The sequence below is a fragment of the Drosophila teissieri genome, chromosome 2L (genome assembly GCF_016746235.2).
Source record: "Drosophila teissieri strain GT53w chromosome 2L, Prin_Dtei_1.1, whole genome shotgun sequence".
Taxonomy (NCBI): Eukaryota; Metazoa; Arthropoda; class Insecta; order Diptera; family Drosophilidae; genus Drosophila; species Drosophila teissieri.
Window position 1 is genome coordinate 20,627,175 of NC_053029.1, and position 17,478 is coordinate 20,644,652.

The 17,478-nt window shown below is 44.6% G+C and overlaps 4 protein-coding genes across 5 annotated transcripts; 3 read left to right on the top strand and 1 right to left on the bottom strand.

The window, feature by feature from the left end:
- Positions 1 to 4,098: 4,098 nt before the first annotated feature.
- Positions 4,099 to 7,439, top strand: LOC122616817 (zinc-type alcohol dehydrogenase-like protein C1773.06c). Its single transcript, XM_043792390.1, has 3 exons — positions 4,099 to 4,306; positions 5,502 to 6,338; positions 6,467 to 7,439. Exons 1-3 carry the CDS (start codon positions 4,257 to 4,259, stop codon positions 6,882 to 6,884), a joined length of 1,305 nt encoding a protein of 434 aa, XP_043648325.1. The 5' UTR covers positions 4,099 to 4,256; the 3' UTR covers positions 6,885 to 7,439.
- An 809-nt stretch (positions 7,440 to 8,248) lies between these two features.
- LOC122625915 (origin recognition complex subunit 1) lies at positions 8,249 to 11,496 on the top strand. The gene is made up of 3 exons (XM_043805976.1): positions 8,249 to 9,642; positions 9,708 to 10,583; positions 10,644 to 11,496. Exons 1-3 carry the CDS (start codon positions 8,364 to 8,366, stop codon positions 11,231 to 11,233), a joined length of 2,745 nt encoding a protein of 914 aa, XP_043661911.1. The 5' UTR covers positions 8,249 to 8,363; the 3' UTR covers positions 11,234 to 11,496.
- On the bottom strand, positions 11,391 to 14,634 carry LOC122625914 (GPI ethanolamine phosphate transferase 2). Of its 2 annotated transcripts, none has more exons than XM_043805975.1 (7): positions 14,373 to 14,634; positions 13,751 to 14,309; positions 13,568 to 13,698; positions 13,299 to 13,510; positions 13,031 to 13,245; positions 12,248 to 12,978; positions 11,391 to 12,189 (listed from the first exon to the last, which is right to left on the bottom strand). In XM_043805975.1, the coding sequence occupies exons 1-7, from the start codon at positions 14,534 to 14,536 to the stop codon at positions 11,421 to 11,423; spliced, it is 2,781 nt and encodes a 926-aa protein (XP_043661910.1). In that variant the 5' UTR covers positions 14,537 to 14,634; the 3' UTR covers positions 11,391 to 11,420. The 2 variants fall into 2 exon arrangements, with proteins under 2 accessions (XP_043661910.1, XP_043661909.1); XM_043805974.1 differs by having other exon boundaries at positions 13,296 to 13,510; positions 14,373 to 14,633.
- Positions 14,635 to 15,036: 402 nt separating this feature from the next.
- LOC122623521 (zinc finger protein 98) lies at positions 15,037 to 17,312 on the top strand. Its single transcript, XM_043802730.1, has 3 exons — positions 15,037 to 15,519; positions 15,576 to 15,929; positions 15,983 to 17,312. Exons 1-3 carry the CDS (start codon positions 15,091 to 15,093, stop codon positions 16,934 to 16,936), a joined length of 1,737 nt encoding a protein of 578 aa, XP_043658665.1. The 5' UTR covers positions 15,037 to 15,090; the 3' UTR covers positions 16,937 to 17,312.
- Positions 17,313 to 17,478: the final 166 nt, after the last annotated feature.

A 17,478-nucleotide genomic window follows, 5' to 3' on the forward strand; every position in this document is an offset into this window, starting at 1 on the left:
TCTTTCTCTACGGCGCACGGTCTCACAAAAGTGGTGGCCGGCGGTCACACTGGCGCGAAGCAAGATGGATTGTTTACACCAATGCATATTGATATCGACTGCCTAACAATATCGCACAGAGGCCGTTTAGACTAGGCAGAGTGTTTGTGGTATGAACTTGTATTTACTGCAATACATAATAGATTAATTACTTGATTAGTGTTTTTATTTATCTAGCTTATAATTTGTTTGCACCACCCAAAAACCGCGGATTTCAAGCGGTAGATACGCGATGACTATATAGTGGATCCCCGCTATTTGCCTATCGACATGCAGAAAATGCTGCATAATTTTGGGTGCGATAGTACCAGTGCTCACAAATACCTTATTTATTTTGGCGCCCATTTGAAAATGTAGGAAACCCCTTAGGTAAAACAAACAATCGATTGCAACGTAATTTACGAACAAAATTCGAGAGCGAAAATAATTTTGTATACCATTCACTTAATAAAACTGTATTTAAAGAGCTACCCCAGCAAACTGGTTCAGCCGCAACAAAAAAAATCATTTTCTCTACCAGCGACGAGTGCGCAGACTCAGATCTTATATTTACACTTGAGCCCTGCCTTTATTTCATACTCGGCAAAGGAGACTTCAAAGTCAAACGTATCCTGCTGTAAGCCGTGCGGCTGCGGTGCTCCTTCAATAAAAACAGTAGACACGCATCGTGAAGAGTTATCCAAAAGCTACAGCGCTGTCCAGGCGTTTTCAACTACCATAATTAAAGTTAACAGCAAACTAAACATAAATATATTGATAAGTGACGGCGGGAGTGCTTTTGATACGCTGCCCTTTTAGCTTTTTTACAAGGGTAAGTTTCAGACGAGTCCTTATTACGCAATTGTCATCCTGGAGCGGCCTACGTGCGGTAGCCATTTTCTTGGGTCCGACTTCCTTTTGGGGTTATACATCCTCTTCGCATTCCTCTCCTTTTGCTCTGATGCGTAAGTGCTGCAATTTACGCAGACCAAACAGAGTTGAGAAACGAGTTATTTTAAAGTTTTTTCCAACTTCAATCATGCCCTTGAAGCCCAATGTACGCGTGCTTTGGAGCCCCGAGGGTAAACAACTCTTATGGGGGACAATCCAAAACTCAGTCGAGTGGTCTGTAAATCATTCAGATTGTTTGTGTCTTCACAAGTATCAAAATAGGCTCCCGTATCACGCTTCTGCTGGGTTATCAGCACCTGGAGAGTTGACTGGGCAGTAAACACTTACCAGGCGGGGGGATACCTGTGATTAAGTGTTAGGACCACAGCTCGACCCAATAACCGATATAAAAGCGATTTATGTGTCCATTATGGCCAGCTATATGGGTAGTTCTTGAGGTAGGCGTATTGTGTTAGAATAGTATTCAAACAAGGAGTACATGTAATGTTGAAATTAAGTGTGGCGTTGTTTCATTTACAGTCGAAATTACTCCCACATGCTCCTACAGTTATACATATGTATGTATGTACATGGTTCGCATTAAAAACCATTTAAACGCAATCGGCGATTGTAAATTTGTATACCACACGCGTCGTGTGGCTGAGGACAAGAGGAAAATAAGAAAAACAAAGTCGGAACTCAGATCTGGATTGCGATCGAAGCCATTATTTCCACTCACACAAAGGGTCTAAAAATAGCCCTGTCCCTGCTTCTTTTTACACAGAGAGTTCACTCAATTAAATTTTATGTGTCATTGCTGCATAATTGGCGACATTTTTCGACCCGGGATGGGAAAACGACAGTGGTTCACATTTCCTTGGCGCGACAGTGCCACTTCATTTGCATTTCCAATGCATCATTAGACTTTATTGATTCCGCTATTAAATACAATTGACTGGAATTGAGCAACGAATGTTTTCGCTGCTCTTGGCCAACAAAAAATTAATAAATAAATAATTCAGTAAATATTTTGCTTGCTCGATGATCTTTTGATCATGCGATGGCGAACCGGGGGGTCGGAGATATTGTACATATTTTCGAGGGACTGATATTAATTGGTCGAACAAGAGTCCAGTCGCAGCTTTTAATTGAACACATATTGTTTTTAATTATGGCATTTTGCTTAACGAGTGTTATGCCACTTTCGCTTTCACCTTCGACCAGATGGTTAATACTGAAATATCTCTACGAACTCTTTAAATGTAAATGTAAAATGTAAAGTTAAACGATGCACATGTTATAGCATCTATAAGTCATATATATACATACATAAAATAATTTGTTTCATTATCATTATTATCATTATTTGCGGTTTCTTGCCGTGCTTTTCTTAATGAGAACATACTATAAAGAGTGATATTTATATAAATTGATAGATAAATGAGTAGCTAAACCTAATAAATATCTAGTTTTGACCGTTTGAAGAAGTTGTGGCTTGTTATGAAAATAATTTTCCTCAGTGTTTGTGGCCGTTAATTGACAGCAAAAAGTATTTACACATGATTTTGTTGGTGTCAGGATGTAAAGTGTAAAACGTAACTGCGTAAATATGCGGTGTATTAATAGCGGCCTATTTACGCATTATTTTTGTGTGGGTCGGACAAAGAACAACAACAAAACGCAGGAAGGATGCCCAATTCCATCTTGCGTTGCATTTTATGAATTTCTGCTGCGCCAAGGAGCGAGTGAGACAGAAAGACATGCCACTCAGCGAGTGCGTGATTATCATGCAGCGAGCACGTGCACATGACTTTGGATTTGTTTTGTTTGCCCCTGCCCCCTCCCCTATCAGTTTCTTCTCACCGTTTCATTACCATGCAAACATCCACCGTTCCTCGCTTCGCAAACACAAACAACCACAGCCTATCGCAAGCGGTTAGAGGTGCACACATAGGTACATATTTACAAAGATACATAGATACATATACACATGGATACAGCACGCTCACCGTTTGATGCACTTCACCGCGGAGCGCATTGGGATTAGAGTGATCACTGATTAAGATAAAGATACCAAATAAAAGGCTTATCTCAGTCCCCAAAAGTCGATAAAAAGTGAATAGGTAGCACTGTTTCTATTTATCCATGCAACGCATATGTAAGTTGTTTGTTTACTTTGCTTTCAAGTGAAGGCCGCACGACGGATTTTAATTGTATTTTGGAGGCATTTCATAAATTTCCACTTTCCACTGAAGCCCATCGCTTTGCTTGCGACTAGACTATCTGTTACTAGCCGCCGAGAATCGTGACGTGACTAATGGGGCATCCACCGACCCGCGTCGCAGCTTTCTTAGAACATTTTGTCATCGAAAGTTCTATAATCGGGTCCGATGACCACCCGGCAACGAGGTCTAGATATGGCTTCCGTTCTTGTTCTCAGAGAGATTTGGCCAGCACCTGGACTTTGTTTTGGCCATAAATCTGTCGCACGCGTTGGAGTAATGCATTTGTTGTTCTTTATTAAATTGTTTTGATTGCTGTGCTTGTGGCTTGTTTTTCTGCGTCCTCAGTGTTAATTCGAATGTGTAAACAAAAGATAAACAATAAACTCGTTGTAGTACACTGCTAGAAAATTGGGGCAACTATGTGCGCCTGTAGGATATGTGCACATTAATGACAGAAGCTCTAAAGGCCAAAGGATTTTTAGATTGCTATCAGAAATTATCCAAAACATATAACAGAAACAATATTATTTAAAGTGTTTTTTTCCAGTAGTGTAATAGTAATAGGTGTCTCCAAATATTGAAATGCATTTCTATAGATGCGAATGCGTCCAAGCAATTCTCACAAATGAAAACACTCATTTCAAATGTTTCACGCATTCCCTGCGTGCTGTGTATGTGAACACACAGTGGTGTGCGGATGGTTTGACCGGGGGATTTGGTATTGATGCTGAGATTTGAAGTTCGATTCCCCCGTTTCTTACCACCCAGTAAGCACTATCCTAAGAAACCAAATATGTTGACATACATAGATATATGGAAACCACTAATGGTATAGTATTATTTGAAGAACAGATGAACTTTCGACCCCCTTTGTGCGCCCCTGGGCGTGATGTGTGCGTGTGACTGTGTGCGAGTTCCACTCGTTCCGGCTGTGCTTTTTAGCTGGCTCATCGACCGAATCGCTTCAGATGTTCTTTGAAAGTGCGCTGGTCAAGACGTGGGAGTGCAGCTAAAGAAAAATCTAGCCAATTACAAGTACAACTAAAAGTGTTAGCCAGTTTGCAAGGGAATAAAACGAAAAAAGTGAAGAAATTAACAGAGAACTATTACGAGGATAGCAAAATGCCGGTCGATGTATGCAGTCAACCACACAATTTGCTCAGCTCAATGAGGTAAACTATTAAACGACGCCGATTGAATTTTCCCATTTTCCCGATCAAGTTTTCCAATTACCGTGTGAATTACCGTTTATTGTGAAATTTTAAGATGCACATTGTATGTGTAGCCTTTCCAAACCGGGAACATATGTAATTTAAGTTTGCAATCATATATTTTTTTTAACATTTAGACGTGTAATTTTTCTTAGTCTTCAGTAATGTGATAAATTCAAAGTTTTTACAAATTGTCTTTAATAATCAATTCCCACAAAAAAAGGAAAATAAGTTAAAAAAAAAAAGTAAACCATGTCGTGGTGATGAAAACTTGAATTTTTAAAATAATGTGACACTAGCGTGCACAAGGAAAAGTAACGAAAGTGCAAGTAGAGTAAACTTTGACATGTACATTCGTCACTATCTTTTACCACTGCAATATAAACGAATTGAAGCGCCAGACATCAGACCAGACTAATATCCGATATCGGCCTAAGCATTTTATGTGATATCTTTATGACCCATGGGTTTCCGACTTTGCTGTATATTAACCAAATCGAATGTCAGAATTTAGCGTTATCTTCTACTAGGGCCCCTGTCAGTTCATTGAAGTGAAGTGATCCGTATCTGGATTGTAAACGTGCAATACTTACGGAGACCAGCCCGCTTGACCTTTCACATATTTACCCACTGTAATTACACCACACAAAAAGTAGCTAGAATAATGATATTTACATCGACAACTCTGAATTGTGGCTGGCCTTGAACATCAAGATAATCGTTTCGAGTGTTAGTACATATATATATAGGAAAGGCAGCGGAGAATACGAAATGGAGCTGGCGTACTAATATCATGGTGCGGCATTGAAACTATGTATTAAGAACTACGCATTGCGATCTTGGATATGTAATAGGCAGTCGTACCTACATCAATAGAAAAAATAAAATCAGAGATATGTATAGAAATTATTAATGTATGGGAAATTATTAATATAGGGATAATCTTCAGCTGCTCGATCCTGGTGATAGTCTAGATGTCAACCAAAAGTAAGAGCGGAATATTAGTGAAGGATTTTGAATATGGAAAACATGTAGACATATACATACATACATATTCTCGGAATAAGCTAGCAAAGTTTAGTGACCAATTTATTCTGCATGAGTATTTTTAGCAACATCTCTAACATATATCATTCATTCCTTTGTCTGATTGCAGCGGAACAACAGATACCTCGTTGTCATTGAACCCACTGTCCCTGACTTCCGCTCTGCCGCCGACGGATCCCGATCACCACAATCCACACAGCCCGCACAGTCCGCACAACATGAACAAGCTGTGCCGCCAAGTGTCAATTGAGTCGCCCGGCCCGGGTGCCAAGAACTGCGTCTTCAACTTCTTCGTGCCCATCGAGGACACGCCGGCGATGGGCGCCCGCATCCGGATCGTGTGCGCCGGAGCTTGCTACCGTCGTCGCGATCGCGCCAACTCCATCACCAGCATGTCCTCAGTGTCCTCGGAGCTGAGCGACTACTGTCCGTCGGTGAACTCGATATCCTCGCCAGCACACCAGGGCATCCGGGAGGGATCCTTTTTTCCCGGCTTCGAGGTAGCTGGCGTGATCGAGTCCCTGGGCTCAGAGATCACCGAGGCCAACAACCGTGGTCTGCGCATTGGACAGCGTGTGATCGTATATCCATTCGATGAGACCCCAGCCGGCTATGCCGAGCTGCTGGTCGTGCCGGACCTAAAGCACGTGGTGCCCATTCCCGACAGTCTGCCCATGGAGGTGGCCGCCATGCTGCCGACGGGCGCCCTGCTCGCCTGGAACGCCGTCTTCAAGGCCCAGGCGGTCGTCACACAGATTCTCAGCCAGAGGGCTGCCACGGAGCCAAAGCGGAAGCCCAAGATCCTGATCGTGGGCACTGGTGGCCTGGCACTCTGGGCCGTGCGCATCGCCTCCTATCACTTCGCCACAACTGGAGCCGACAACGTGGACATCACAGTGGCCAGTCTCCGGGACGAGGGCTTCCGCCTGGCAACAGAGATCAAAAAGTGAGCATCTATCTTTCACTAAAATCCAAACTTATAAACTAGGTGCCCAAGCTTTCGAGATGCACGGCTTTAAGAACCTTTGATGTTTCATACTCTAACCACACAACGCCTCATTTTCCACCTTCCAGCGTCAGCGTGGTGCAGTGGAACGAATGCCTGTACGAGCCGCAGCTGATCGAGCGCACCAAGGACGTGTGCGGCGGGGCCGTGGACGTGGTGATTGACTTTGGCACAACCTCCAGGAGCCTGCACCGCTCGATGCACTGCCTCTCGAAGGGCGGCGTGGTCCTGATTAGCGACGAGGTGGCCGAGAAGCTGCTGCCCAAGTTCTCGCGGCTGTCCGAGCAGTACCAGCAGGAGATCATCGCCATCTCGAACGGCACCGCTGAGCAGCTGGCGGAGCTAGTGGAGCTGGTGGCCAACAAGAAGATCGAGCCTCCGCCGCACTCCGTCTTCCCCTGTGAGCAGGCGGCCGAGGTCATCGCAAAGCTGTGCAACTCCGAGATACCCGGACGCGCCATTCTCCGCTTCCATGACATAGAGTAGGCGATTCGGAGACTCGGAGGAAGCGAGATCGGAGGACATTGCTCCCCATTAAGGCATTAACTCATTTAATATGGATATCTGTTAGCTGTACTCGGAAGAACACCCAGCAAAACACTGCAACCTGCAACACTCTCGAAGCGGATTCAGAAATGTGCTTATTTTGTAGTCGGTCATTGTTTTGTAACCTTAATTTTGGACTGCAGACAAACTCCTCGTTTTATTGTCTTAGCGTTTTAGGCATTTTTAGTATTATGTACATATAGATTGTGATTTATTTTATTTGTAAGCCACCCCACACCCATGATTCTACTTTTGCAAAGTCACCTATCACATCGCCATATTAGCCGGAGTTGAGACTCGGAGCTTCTTTAATCATTTTCGATTAAGTAAATACCCCAGCAGAAGCGGATTACAAAATAAATGTTATGCATATTATACACAAAATTGTTACGCATGTGATGCAAATGTTTGATTCAATTGCTTGATGTTTGTACTCATTACGTACCCAACATTATACTCTACTCTTATTCACAAATAAAAACCATTAACTATCAATCATCGGGGTGCTCTAGGTATGCTGAACCTGCCATTCGTGCGTGTAATGTGGTCTCTATATGCTAATCTAGCTTTGCTGGAGCTGCCTTTGGCTGAGTTTTTTATATATTGGTGAACAACATAATATTGAAAGTTATTGGAAGATTCATAATCATAAAATAAAACAAGAGAGAACGCCATAGTCCAGTTCACCGACTATCTGATACCATTTACTCAGCTAGTGGAAGGACGAAGCAGAAATTTCAACACTAGTTTTTCGTGGTTTGTGGGCTTTAGAGTGGGCGTGTTAAAACGATTTTTGGCAAATTAAGAAAAATTTACAAGACTAACAAAAATGTGAATAATTATATCAAAACATTTTTCAAAAGTGTAGACGTGATAGTTTTGGGCGGTTTGTGGGTGTGGCAATATGGGTCAAAAAACTTGTGCTACGTCTATGACATGGCCAGATCCATTGGGACTCGGCGTTTGATCCTGATTAATAATATATAACATATACTTCATATGGTCCGAAACGCTTCCTGCCTGATACAAACTTCTTAACGAATTTAGTATACCCTTTTACTCTAGGAGTATCGGATATAACTATGGGTATCAAATTAGATTTAGGACTGACTAACAAATAGTATTTAATATTCATATACTTCAGTGCATTAAATTTTCACTTTTCTAATTTCAAATATAACACCTTTTTTAAATGTAAGCAATAACTTGATGTGGCAACGCTCTTAGCGTTGCTAACAGCCAAAGAAAAGTTGGCGCACTGATTGGTGTTGGATAACGTCGTTGGTGGAATTGCGCCAAAAACTGTAAACAGCGCGGCAAGCTGATCGCAAAAGCAGGGGAGCCAGTCTAGTCAAGACCCAATTTAATTACTGCTGACGTTGGCGACTTGGTAAAACACTGATAGTGAATCGCAGCGCGATGGTTAATAAAGAAAACGCCCGCAGTGTGGGCCAGCAGGTGAAGTGGATCGGAAGCCAAGACGCACTGCCGCCAGTAAAGAATCTGGAGCACAAGAACGTCTACTGCTACCAGAAGTGCATCTATGGTCCGCTGACTTTGTCCGTTGGCGATTTTATACTGGTGTCGAACGCGGATGCTGCTGAACCGGACACAGTGAGTGGATGCGACGTGGCACGGATCTTGCACATGTATGAGCTGCGCGAGTTAACCGATCGCGAACCCTGTCGCGCCATCGTCCAGTGGTATTCCTGGCCGAAAGCCATTCCGCACAACAAATACGACGACGACAAGGTGGCTATAGACTTTAGCCTGGAGGTGATCGAGGAGCATCGCCCGTACGATAACGACGTCGCTCTTGGTGCCATCTACCGCAAGTGCATCGTACTGGAAGGCACCTCTGAAAAGTCCGCGCAGGAAATTCTCAGCCGACACTCCAACAAACTGAAGTCCACAGCCTGTCCAATGTTTGTCAGCCGGTACAGGTTTGTCAAGGTGAAGCGGAGATATCGCTTAATTCCCTTGGAAATTCACTTGGAGCAGCCGGAGGACAATACCCGGCCATCTCATTCGTCACGCAAATCTCTAACTGCACACAGAGAATCCAAGCGATCAGTATCCGCCCTCCACGATGACATATCTAGCGAGAAACGACGACGTGCATCAATGGCAGGTGCGAATTCCGTGGAGTTCATCGATGTCAACTGCTTCAGCTGCGAAAATAAGGTGTCGCCCATCAAGATCGTGGGCGGACGCAGTGTAGTACGGTTGTCTGAGAAGAAAACGGCCCCGGAGATTAATGCCAACTATCTTCCGGCTTCTCCCCTCACTGAAAAGAATGCCAAGGTGGAGACGCCGAAATCCCGGGCCTCGGCAGCCCGCCGCAACCTTAATCTCAGCTTAGATCGAGGAGCGGATACCACAGCCGACTCGGACTGCCTGAATTACTCAATTGTTCATCAAACTCCTGATACCAAAACGCCCTCCAACGACATGAAGATCAAGTTGCGTCTGTCGGAGAGAAGGCGTTCGGTGCGTCTCGCATCCATGGACTCGGATCCCTTGTCGTTAGAGGAGACCGTACAAGAACCCAATGCCCAAGGACGAAAGCGATTGGGCGTGGCCAGTGACGATATCTACCATACCCCCACCAAGAAATCCAAAGAGCCTTTGGGCGTTACCGAGCAAACGCCCTCGACAAGGCGTAAAAGCATCCTGAAATCAGCCACCAGTCGATTGGGTAAGTAGTTCATCTTCCACATACATATTAACATGCACTAAAAGGCTTTTCCATGATTAATTTAGCCGAGGGCACGCCCAGACGTAGTATTCATTTGTCTAACATTGTGGAGCAGCGCGTGTTTAAGGATGATGAAGTAATATCCACTCCAAAAAGGGGGCGTTCTAAGAAAACAGCTCAAGACGGGGACGAGGACTACTCGCCAAAAAAGCCAGTCCAAAAGACGCCTACGCGAACGCGTCGTTCAAGCGCCACCACCAAAACAGCGACGACACCCAGCAAAGGGATCACAACCGCAACTGCACCGATGACGCCCTCCCAAAAAATGAAGAAGATTCGAGCTGGTGAACTTAGTCCCAGCATGCAACAGCGCACTAACCTTTCGGTAAAGGACTCTAGCAAATCGGAACTGCAGCTGGCACGGGAACAGCTTCACGTGTCTGTTGTGCCAAAAAGTTTGCCGTGCCGCGAACGGGAATTTGAAAACATTTACGCCTTTCTGGAGGGCAAGATTCAGGACCAGTGCGGCGGCTGCATGTATGTGTCTGGAGTTCCGGGCACTGGCAAAACTGCCACTGTGACTGGAGTCATACGCACCCTGCAAAGGCTGGCAAAGCAGAATGAGCTTCCTGCCTTTGAGTACCTGGAGATTAATGGCATGCGACTAACTGAACCGCGTCAAGCCTACGTGCAGATCTACAAACAGCTCACGGGCAAGACTGTGTCCTGGGAGCAGGCACACGCTCTTCTGGAGAAACGGTTCACTACTCCGGCGCCTCGTAGAGTTACCACTGTGCTACTGGTTGATGAGCTGGATATCTTGTGCAACCGGCGCCAAGATGTGGTCTATAATTTGCTCGACTGGCCCACCAAGTCGGCGGCCAAGCTAGTAGTGGTCACCATTGCCAACACCATGGACTTGCCTGAGCGCTTGCTGATGGGTAAGGAATACTACCATAAATTCCCAACGGATGCTATAGCTTTTCTTGTTTTTCTTTAAGGTAAAGTCACATCTCGTCTTGGCCTAACCCGCCTTACATTCCAACCGTACAGCCACAAGCAGCTGCAAGAGATCGTTACCGCCCGCTTGGGAGGATCTGAAGCATTCAAAGGTGAGGCCGTGCAGCTAGTGGCGCGCAAGGTAGCCGCCGTTTCCGGGGACGCTCGCCGAGCTCTGGACATCTGCCGGCGTGCTACAGAAATTGCTGATATGGCTGCGGTCAAGTGCGTAACAATGCTCCACGTACAGCAGGCATTGGCCGAGATGATAGCCAGTGCCAAGGTGCAGGCCATTAGAAACTGCTCGCGGATGGAGCAGATCTTCTTGCAGGCGGTAGTAGCGGAAGTTACACGCACAGGCGTCGAGGAGACGACTTTCATGGGTGTCTACCAGCAGGTGGAGACCATCGCCGCCTTCATGGGCGTGACCTTTCCACCACCAGGACGCGCCCTTCGCCTATGCTCCAAGCTGGGCGCGGAGCGACTCATCATTAGTGAACACTCCCGCAATGACCTCTTTCAGAAAATCCTGCTAAACGTCAGCGCTGATGACATTCACTACGCCCTCAGAGTAGCAGAGATGGTCAACTAAAATAAGAATAACGAACAAGAATTAACGAACAGAAAGCTATTCAAGCAACTATAACCTTAAATTCTCATCTGCATTTTTAACACTCAAATCAAGCTTGCTTGAACCGTTCGCCACGCTACACATTTTTATATAATTCATTATTCATAAAACATTGTAATAGCTTAAGCGTTTTTAAATTATTTCTTTTTTAAGCGTCAAGTTTAAACAATTTAAAGTACAAACTCGTTACTAAAAATACCAAATAAAACACCAGCACAGTGTAACAGTCGTAAAGTACTTTTGGGGAAAACACGGAATAGATAAAGAGGTGGTAGCGGAAGCCAACCAAAAGCCAGAGGTAGAAGGCCGCCGGCAACATAATCAGCGCAGCGTAGAGCGGAGCTATCAGCGAGTCCGCGGCTATCGAGTAAGGAGGCTGTAGCTGCATGATACCCACACTGCGCAGATCCGAGCGCAGGGTATGGACAACTAAGTAGAGGAATGCATGAATATCCGCACTGTAAGTGTTGAGGGTGACAAAGATGGCAACGATCGATGGGTTGTAGCTTGTTTGCCCGATATAACCCGGCGTCAGGTCAATGGTGGAGAGACTGTTCGAGTTTCCCTGGTAGAAGAAGAACATCCTAGCCAGGAATATAGTCATGATGATCTTGTACACATGTACCAATCGCACGGAGAACTTTCTGGCACTGGTCCCATAAACATCGCACAGCTTGTAAGTTTGCTGCAGGGTCACGAGAAGTACGGGAAGTAGTAATATATTTTGAACCCGTTGCAAAAGCGCAGCTAACAGCAGGGAACTGCTGAGGTTTGTTTGTAGTAACTGCAATAATACACCTGTGGGCGTCACCTTCCCAAAGCAGTGCGTCGGCGGCAGCGCCTCCCGATAGCCCAGCACCAAAACCAGTGCCAAACAGCACCAGAATGTCACCAGCGTCGGCACCATAAGTTTTGCACTGCAAATGGAAGAAAACTTTATAACGGCTGACATTACATAGACCTATTTAAACTTACGCCATATGCGGAGGCACGTCGAAGAAAAGCACCTGGCCGTTTAGCCCTCGGAAGCAAAATACCATACATAAAGCTAATCCACTGGCCACCGACTGCGGCAATTGGCTGTGACGATGCAGGCGTACCCAGAGCAACAGCAGCGAAAATATCACAACGGTGCTTCGGATAGCCTGAAGCCTGTGGATGTAGCGCATCAATGTGAGTAACATAAGCACCACAAGCACTTTACGCATTTGCCACAGACAGGTTGACGCAATCGTGTACAGATGACGGCCATTTAGTTCCACGTTGGTCTTGGTAATGCGCCATCGAAGCGTTCGGAATGCCGTTAACAGGATTAGGGTATTTCCCAGGTAATACCATGTCTTGTACTCGTACTCAATAAACGAGGAGGAACCAAGAGTTAAAATACGTATAGCATAACAAGATAGCAGAGGTAGCGGCAATGGAATGGAAATTTTTAGGCGACGTGCGTATATCGGAGGTAATGCAATCTTTAGCAGAGCCTGCGCCACATCGATTGTGAGGTAAACAGCGATTGAAACGGGTACCAAAATGAGAATGCTGTAAAAAGTAGAACTGGGCATGATGAAGTCCAATGCATGACTGGTACAATTTAAGATAACAGCAGCGATCACAGATAGCCACAGTTGTCCCACTTTTAATCCATCCAGCTGAAGATGTTCGGTGAGATCCAAGTACAAGACGGTGACCACAATATGAAGAGATGTCTGAAAGATCATGGTCACTATAATGTACTTCATAACTGGTCGGAAATCTTACCATTGTGGTCAATGCTAGTCCAAGGACTATAAATCCGTAGTCGAACTTCACCAGGGATTCGGAGAGTAGACCGGAAATCTCACGAGCGACGCGCATATAATTTAGCTTTGCGTTCTGATAGTAAACCTGACTAGCTCCACCTCCACCGCCCTCCCGTAAAGGGCGTAATAGCTTCTTGTGCAACAAGGTGGCATTCTGATACCAGGTGTAGTAATCTGGAGAATGAAAAAATAAAGAACTAAACAAATCGCGGAAAGATCCTTACCACTCCGATGGACTCTTTCGTGGCCGAACTTCACTCGTGCCTTGTTAAGTAAGTGGTGGGCGTTATAAAAGTAGGCATACAACTGGTGCTCCAAAGACAACGACTGCAGCATCTCGGGTATTAGGCACCCAATGGAGAGAGTGGGTATTTCAACAGACAGAAGCACTGAAAGCGTAGGCGCCAAGTCGATTTGATTGTAGCGTTTTGTGACAGATCTGTGCGAAAAAAAAAACAGATTAGTATTTTCCTTTAGATCGTTTTTTATAATTTACGTTGTTTTGCTGCAATTGTTAGAATACAAATATAAAGGTACTAGAGTTTCGGCTGGCGTATTGCCGCCATGTCCTCCGCCATCAGCCATGCCATGATCTCCAGTCAGCATAAGCAAAAGGTTGGGAAAACTCTAAAACAAAAAAGGTTATTTTACAGGTCGCCTTTATATTAAGTTAACTTACCTTATGATCCAATATTTTTTTCACCGTCTCATCCATTTCCTTTAGCTTGAGGGGCACCCTAGGGCTGGAATTGCCTTCGACATGTCCAATGTGATCGAGGCCCAGATAATGTAAAATCAGCAGAGACCAGTCACTCCGCTCCAGCTCAGTCTCTAGTGTTTTGGTTACATTTCTATCGCCCTCGTAGAAGTCGTTAACATAAAATGAATCATGGTTCTCGGCATGCCGTGTGAACTCGCTGGGAAAAAGCTTCACCCAGGTGTGGTCACCGGCGAAGGAAACAACCCGATTCTGCTGTCTTAGGCGGTGCAAGAACGAGTCCTGCATCTGCTCCGTGTGGCCCACGTTTAACGCAATGTCGATGAAGTTTGAAAGGGTACCGGTGGTGATGCTTTTCAAGCGTGGCATAGTCACCGTTGGTATGTCCACATGAAGCTTGAGCTTCTCGCAAGCTCTAGAATAAGCCACCGGCATAGACGTGGCATCTGGAAAATCATCGCGCAACGCGTCGACCAGTAAGAGCACAAAGGAGTCATAGGCAGGTGGCGGCGGCGTCAGTCTGCAAAGGGTAACGAGCATTATCGAGGCGCTATCTCACGCAATAATCAGCTCCAAAACTCACTCCACGCCGAGCAATGCGGTGGGCCGGCCTTCTGGGACGGTGCTTTCCTTCTCCGCCACCGAGTAGGAGGCCGGAAAGAAGCCAATCAGAAAGAGCACTGCGCCGCAAAGAAACACCGTGAGCATGCCGATGGTATAAACCAGCCGACATTTGTGCTGTTCCATCTCCCCGTTTTCATCGAAAGTTCCGCGCTCCACCAAAAACCACAACAAAAAAAATTGCCGCCCGTCAGCTGGAAGTGAAATATAAACACTGGCCAATCGATGAATGCTGCATGCTATCGATAGACGATGAGGCAAATGCTGAGTTATAAGAATTGATACTTAATGTATATTTAATATAATATATTTATAAAAGCTATTGTCCTATGAATACGTAAGAGTTTTATTTAGAAAAATTTATATAAGCTATTGTCCTATGAATACGTAAGAGTTTTATTTAGAAAAACTGTTAGCCTTATGAAAAATAATTATTAGTTAATACATAATGCTATTAATGTTTTGCGCAATTTTTCCAAATATATATTATTTTGTAATAAATTTTAAAATATTTAGAGGTAAAAACTTAATTATAAAATCATAAGAATGAATCTAATATTTATAAAATAAAGGAATTTTATAAAGTCTATCGTCCCCTTTTGCCCATTGGTGACTGCGCCCATGACCCAATATTGGGTCGAATATAAACCAACGCTTTTGATTATTGCTTTAAACTTAAAATGGAAACTTGCGGCCTTATCTGTGTGAGCAGGGACTACGAGAAGTTTCTAATGCGCTGTTCCTATTGCCCAACGGACGTGGATGTGGCCCAATGGCAGGACTTTGTGCTGCACATTCGCAATATGCATAGCAAAGTAAGGAGTATGGAAGACAACTTCGAAAATGTGTCTGAAGTGCTAAAAGTGGAGTCTGGCCAGGTAGATCCTTCAGAGGAGGAACGCCAAGCGGAAGAGCTGATAGCTCATGAAAGGGAATTGGGGGACGGGGCCAGTGTAATGTTGAATGTAGACACAGTTCATTCGTCGACAAACGAGACAGAGGAGTCGGACACCTGTTTGTTTACAGATCAAGAAGAATCCGACCAGGAGGGGGACCCTAGTGAACTAGCTCTGGATGATCTAAATTTAAAATCCACACCCACATACAAGGTATTTTCAGAAGTTATTCATAAATGCGCTAAACTAATTTGGGCTTTCAACTTCAGTTTTATCCATCCTTCTTTCGCCGAGACCACCGAACCTTAAAGTTCATAGAGATCTACAAAACTCACCCGTGCCTCTGGCAACCCGCACACAGCGACTACAAGGAACCCAATAAATGCAAAGAAGCCCTAAGGCGTATGGCAACTGAATTAGAGGCAACTGTGTCCGTATTCATAAGCGAGATTAGCCTAAAGCTGGCCATCAAAAAAGTCAACATGCAGTTCAACACCGTGCACAAGCGAGTGCTGTCTGGAAAACAAAAACCTCAATCGCTGGCTTTCAGTATATATAAATTGTGTAGCTTCTTAAAGGCTAGCAGTGATGAAGAAGGGGCTAAAAAAAACGACAAAATCAAGGCAAGACATTTGACTTAAAATAGAAATTGTTAATAACTTTACTTTGCCCCCAGCTTGATTTCTCCAAGAAAAACAAGCTGACTACCGACCTGATAGAGATGTATGCAAACTTTCCGCAGCTGTACGACTCCGCCCACAAGGAGTTCTCAAATATGAACTCTCGAAAACAGGCCTACGAGAGCATGGCTGCAGAGTTTTCAGTACCCAATGTGGAGATCAACAGCGATGACATCTTCCGGGCCATCCAGAATCTCCGCCAATGGTTCTACAAGAGCACCAAACATCCCATTATTGGCGGCAGTGCAGCCGAGAAGTTCTACCTAGAGGTGTGCCGGTTTATGCCTCCAAAGATGTACAAGCAGCGGCTGGTCTGCGAGTTTTGCCACCAGATCACGTCCTCAGATCACGTCCTGCAGTCGCACATCTTCAAGGCGCACAACATCGGTGAGCTGCCGTTCAAATGCACCTTGTGCGACCGGAGTTTTGTGGGACGTTGCGAGCTGGCGAACCACATGCAGCGGGTCCACATCGGCAAGACTCACAAGTGCAACCATTGTGAGCGTACATTCGCTGTGATGTCAGACCTGCAGCTGCACATCCGTACTCACACTGGCCATAAGCCTTACGTCTGTGAGCATTGCGGCAAAGCCTTCCGACTAAGGTCCCAAATGACGCTCCACGTTACGGCTATTCACACCAAGATCAGAGCATTTAAATGCACCATGTGTCCCAAAGACTTTGTGAAAAAGGTCGATCTATCGGATCATATCAAGGGCCATTTAAATATCCGCGACAAAATCTGCAGTGTGTGTGGTAAGGGATTCACCAGCTGCCATGCACTGATCCGACACCGGCAGATTCACTCCGAAGTGAAGAAGTTTGTATGCAAACTCTGCGACACCAGGTTCTCCCAATTTGTGGGTCTTAATACGCACATGAAGCGCACCCACAACATTCTTCGTAACAATTCACAAAAGGGTAAAGATGCTGCGGATGCCGAGCAGTGAACTTGCATAAATTTGCATTAAAAATGCCTTTAATGAAGAGGAAATCTTTTCCAAAAGCGGAAAAATAATAAGTAAATACACAAATTAGTTAAAAACAGCATGTTTTAATATTTTGTAAAAAGGTATACCCTCTATTCGTACGCAAGTAGAAGGAAGCGTTAAAGTATATACATATACTATTGATCAGGATCACTAGCCGACTCGATTCGACCGCGTCCATCTGTCCACGTTGCCACGCCCAAAAACTTTCGATAACTGACACGCCCATACTTCTGAAAAACGTTTTGATTTGTTTTAGCTATATAGCTAATTATAATTTCTTCCACTTCCAACCACTACCTAAATAACGAGCGTTCTCTCATGCTTATTTTCGTTTTATTTTTCAACATTTCTTAACATTCTTATACGACAATTTAAAAGTACAGTTTTTTCGAAGATAGAAACCGCAAAAAATATTTTAAACATATATTTTTAAATAAACACTTTATAAAATTGAGTTTAAATTTTATTTCAAAACAAGAAATCATATCGAAAACGTTACT

Excerpts from the sequence above, each read along its gene's own strand:
- LOC122616817 (XM_043792390.1), top strand. The coding sequence starts at position 4,257 with ATGCCGGTCGATGTATGCAGTCAACCACACAATTTGCTCAGCTCAATG. Across the intron at positions 4,307-5,501 it reads AATTTGCTCAGCTCAATGAG|CGGAACAACAGATACCTCGT; the intron begins GTAAACTATTAA and ends GTCTGATTGCAG. Across the intron at positions 6,339-6,466 it reads CTGGCAACAGAGATCAAAAA|CGTCAGCGTGGTGCAGTGGA; the intron begins GTGAGCATCTAT and ends TCCACCTTCCAG.
- LOC122625915 (XM_043805976.1), top strand. The coding sequence starts at position 8,364 with ATGGTTAATAAAGAAAACGCCCGCAGTGTGGGCCAGCAGGTGAAGTGG. Across the intron at positions 9,643-9,707 it reads ATCAGCCACCAGTCGATTGG|CCGAGGGCACGCCCAGACGT; the intron begins GTAAGTAGTTCA and ends TGATTAATTTAG. Across the intron at positions 10,584-10,643 it reads GCCTGAGCGCTTGCTGATGG|GTAAAGTCACATCTCGTCTT; the intron begins GTAAGGAATACT and ends TTTTTCTTTAAG.
- LOC122625914 (XM_043805974.1), bottom strand. The coding sequence starts at position 14,536 with ATGGAACAGCACAAATGTCGGCTGGTTTATACCATCGGCATGCTCACG. Across the intron at positions 13,511-13,567 it reads AACAATTGCAGCAAAACAAC|ATCTGTCACAAAACGCTACA; the intron begins GTAAATTATAAA and ends TTTTTCGCACAG. Across the intron at positions 12,979-13,030 it reads GACTAGCATTGACCACAATG|ACATCTCTTCATATTGTGGT; the intron begins GTAAGATTTCCG and ends ATGATCTTTCAG.
- LOC122623521 (XM_043802730.1), top strand. The coding sequence starts at position 15,091 with ATGGAAACTTGCGGCCTTATCTGTGTGAGCAGGGACTACGAGAAGTTT. Across the intron at positions 15,520-15,575 it reads AATCCACACCCACATACAAG|TTTTATCCATCCTTCTTTCG; the intron begins GTATTTTCAGAA and ends TTTCAACTTCAG. Across the intron at positions 15,930-15,982 it reads AAAAAAACGACAAAATCAAG|CTTGATTTCTCCAAGAAAAA; the intron begins GCAAGACATTTG and ends CTTTGCCCCCAG.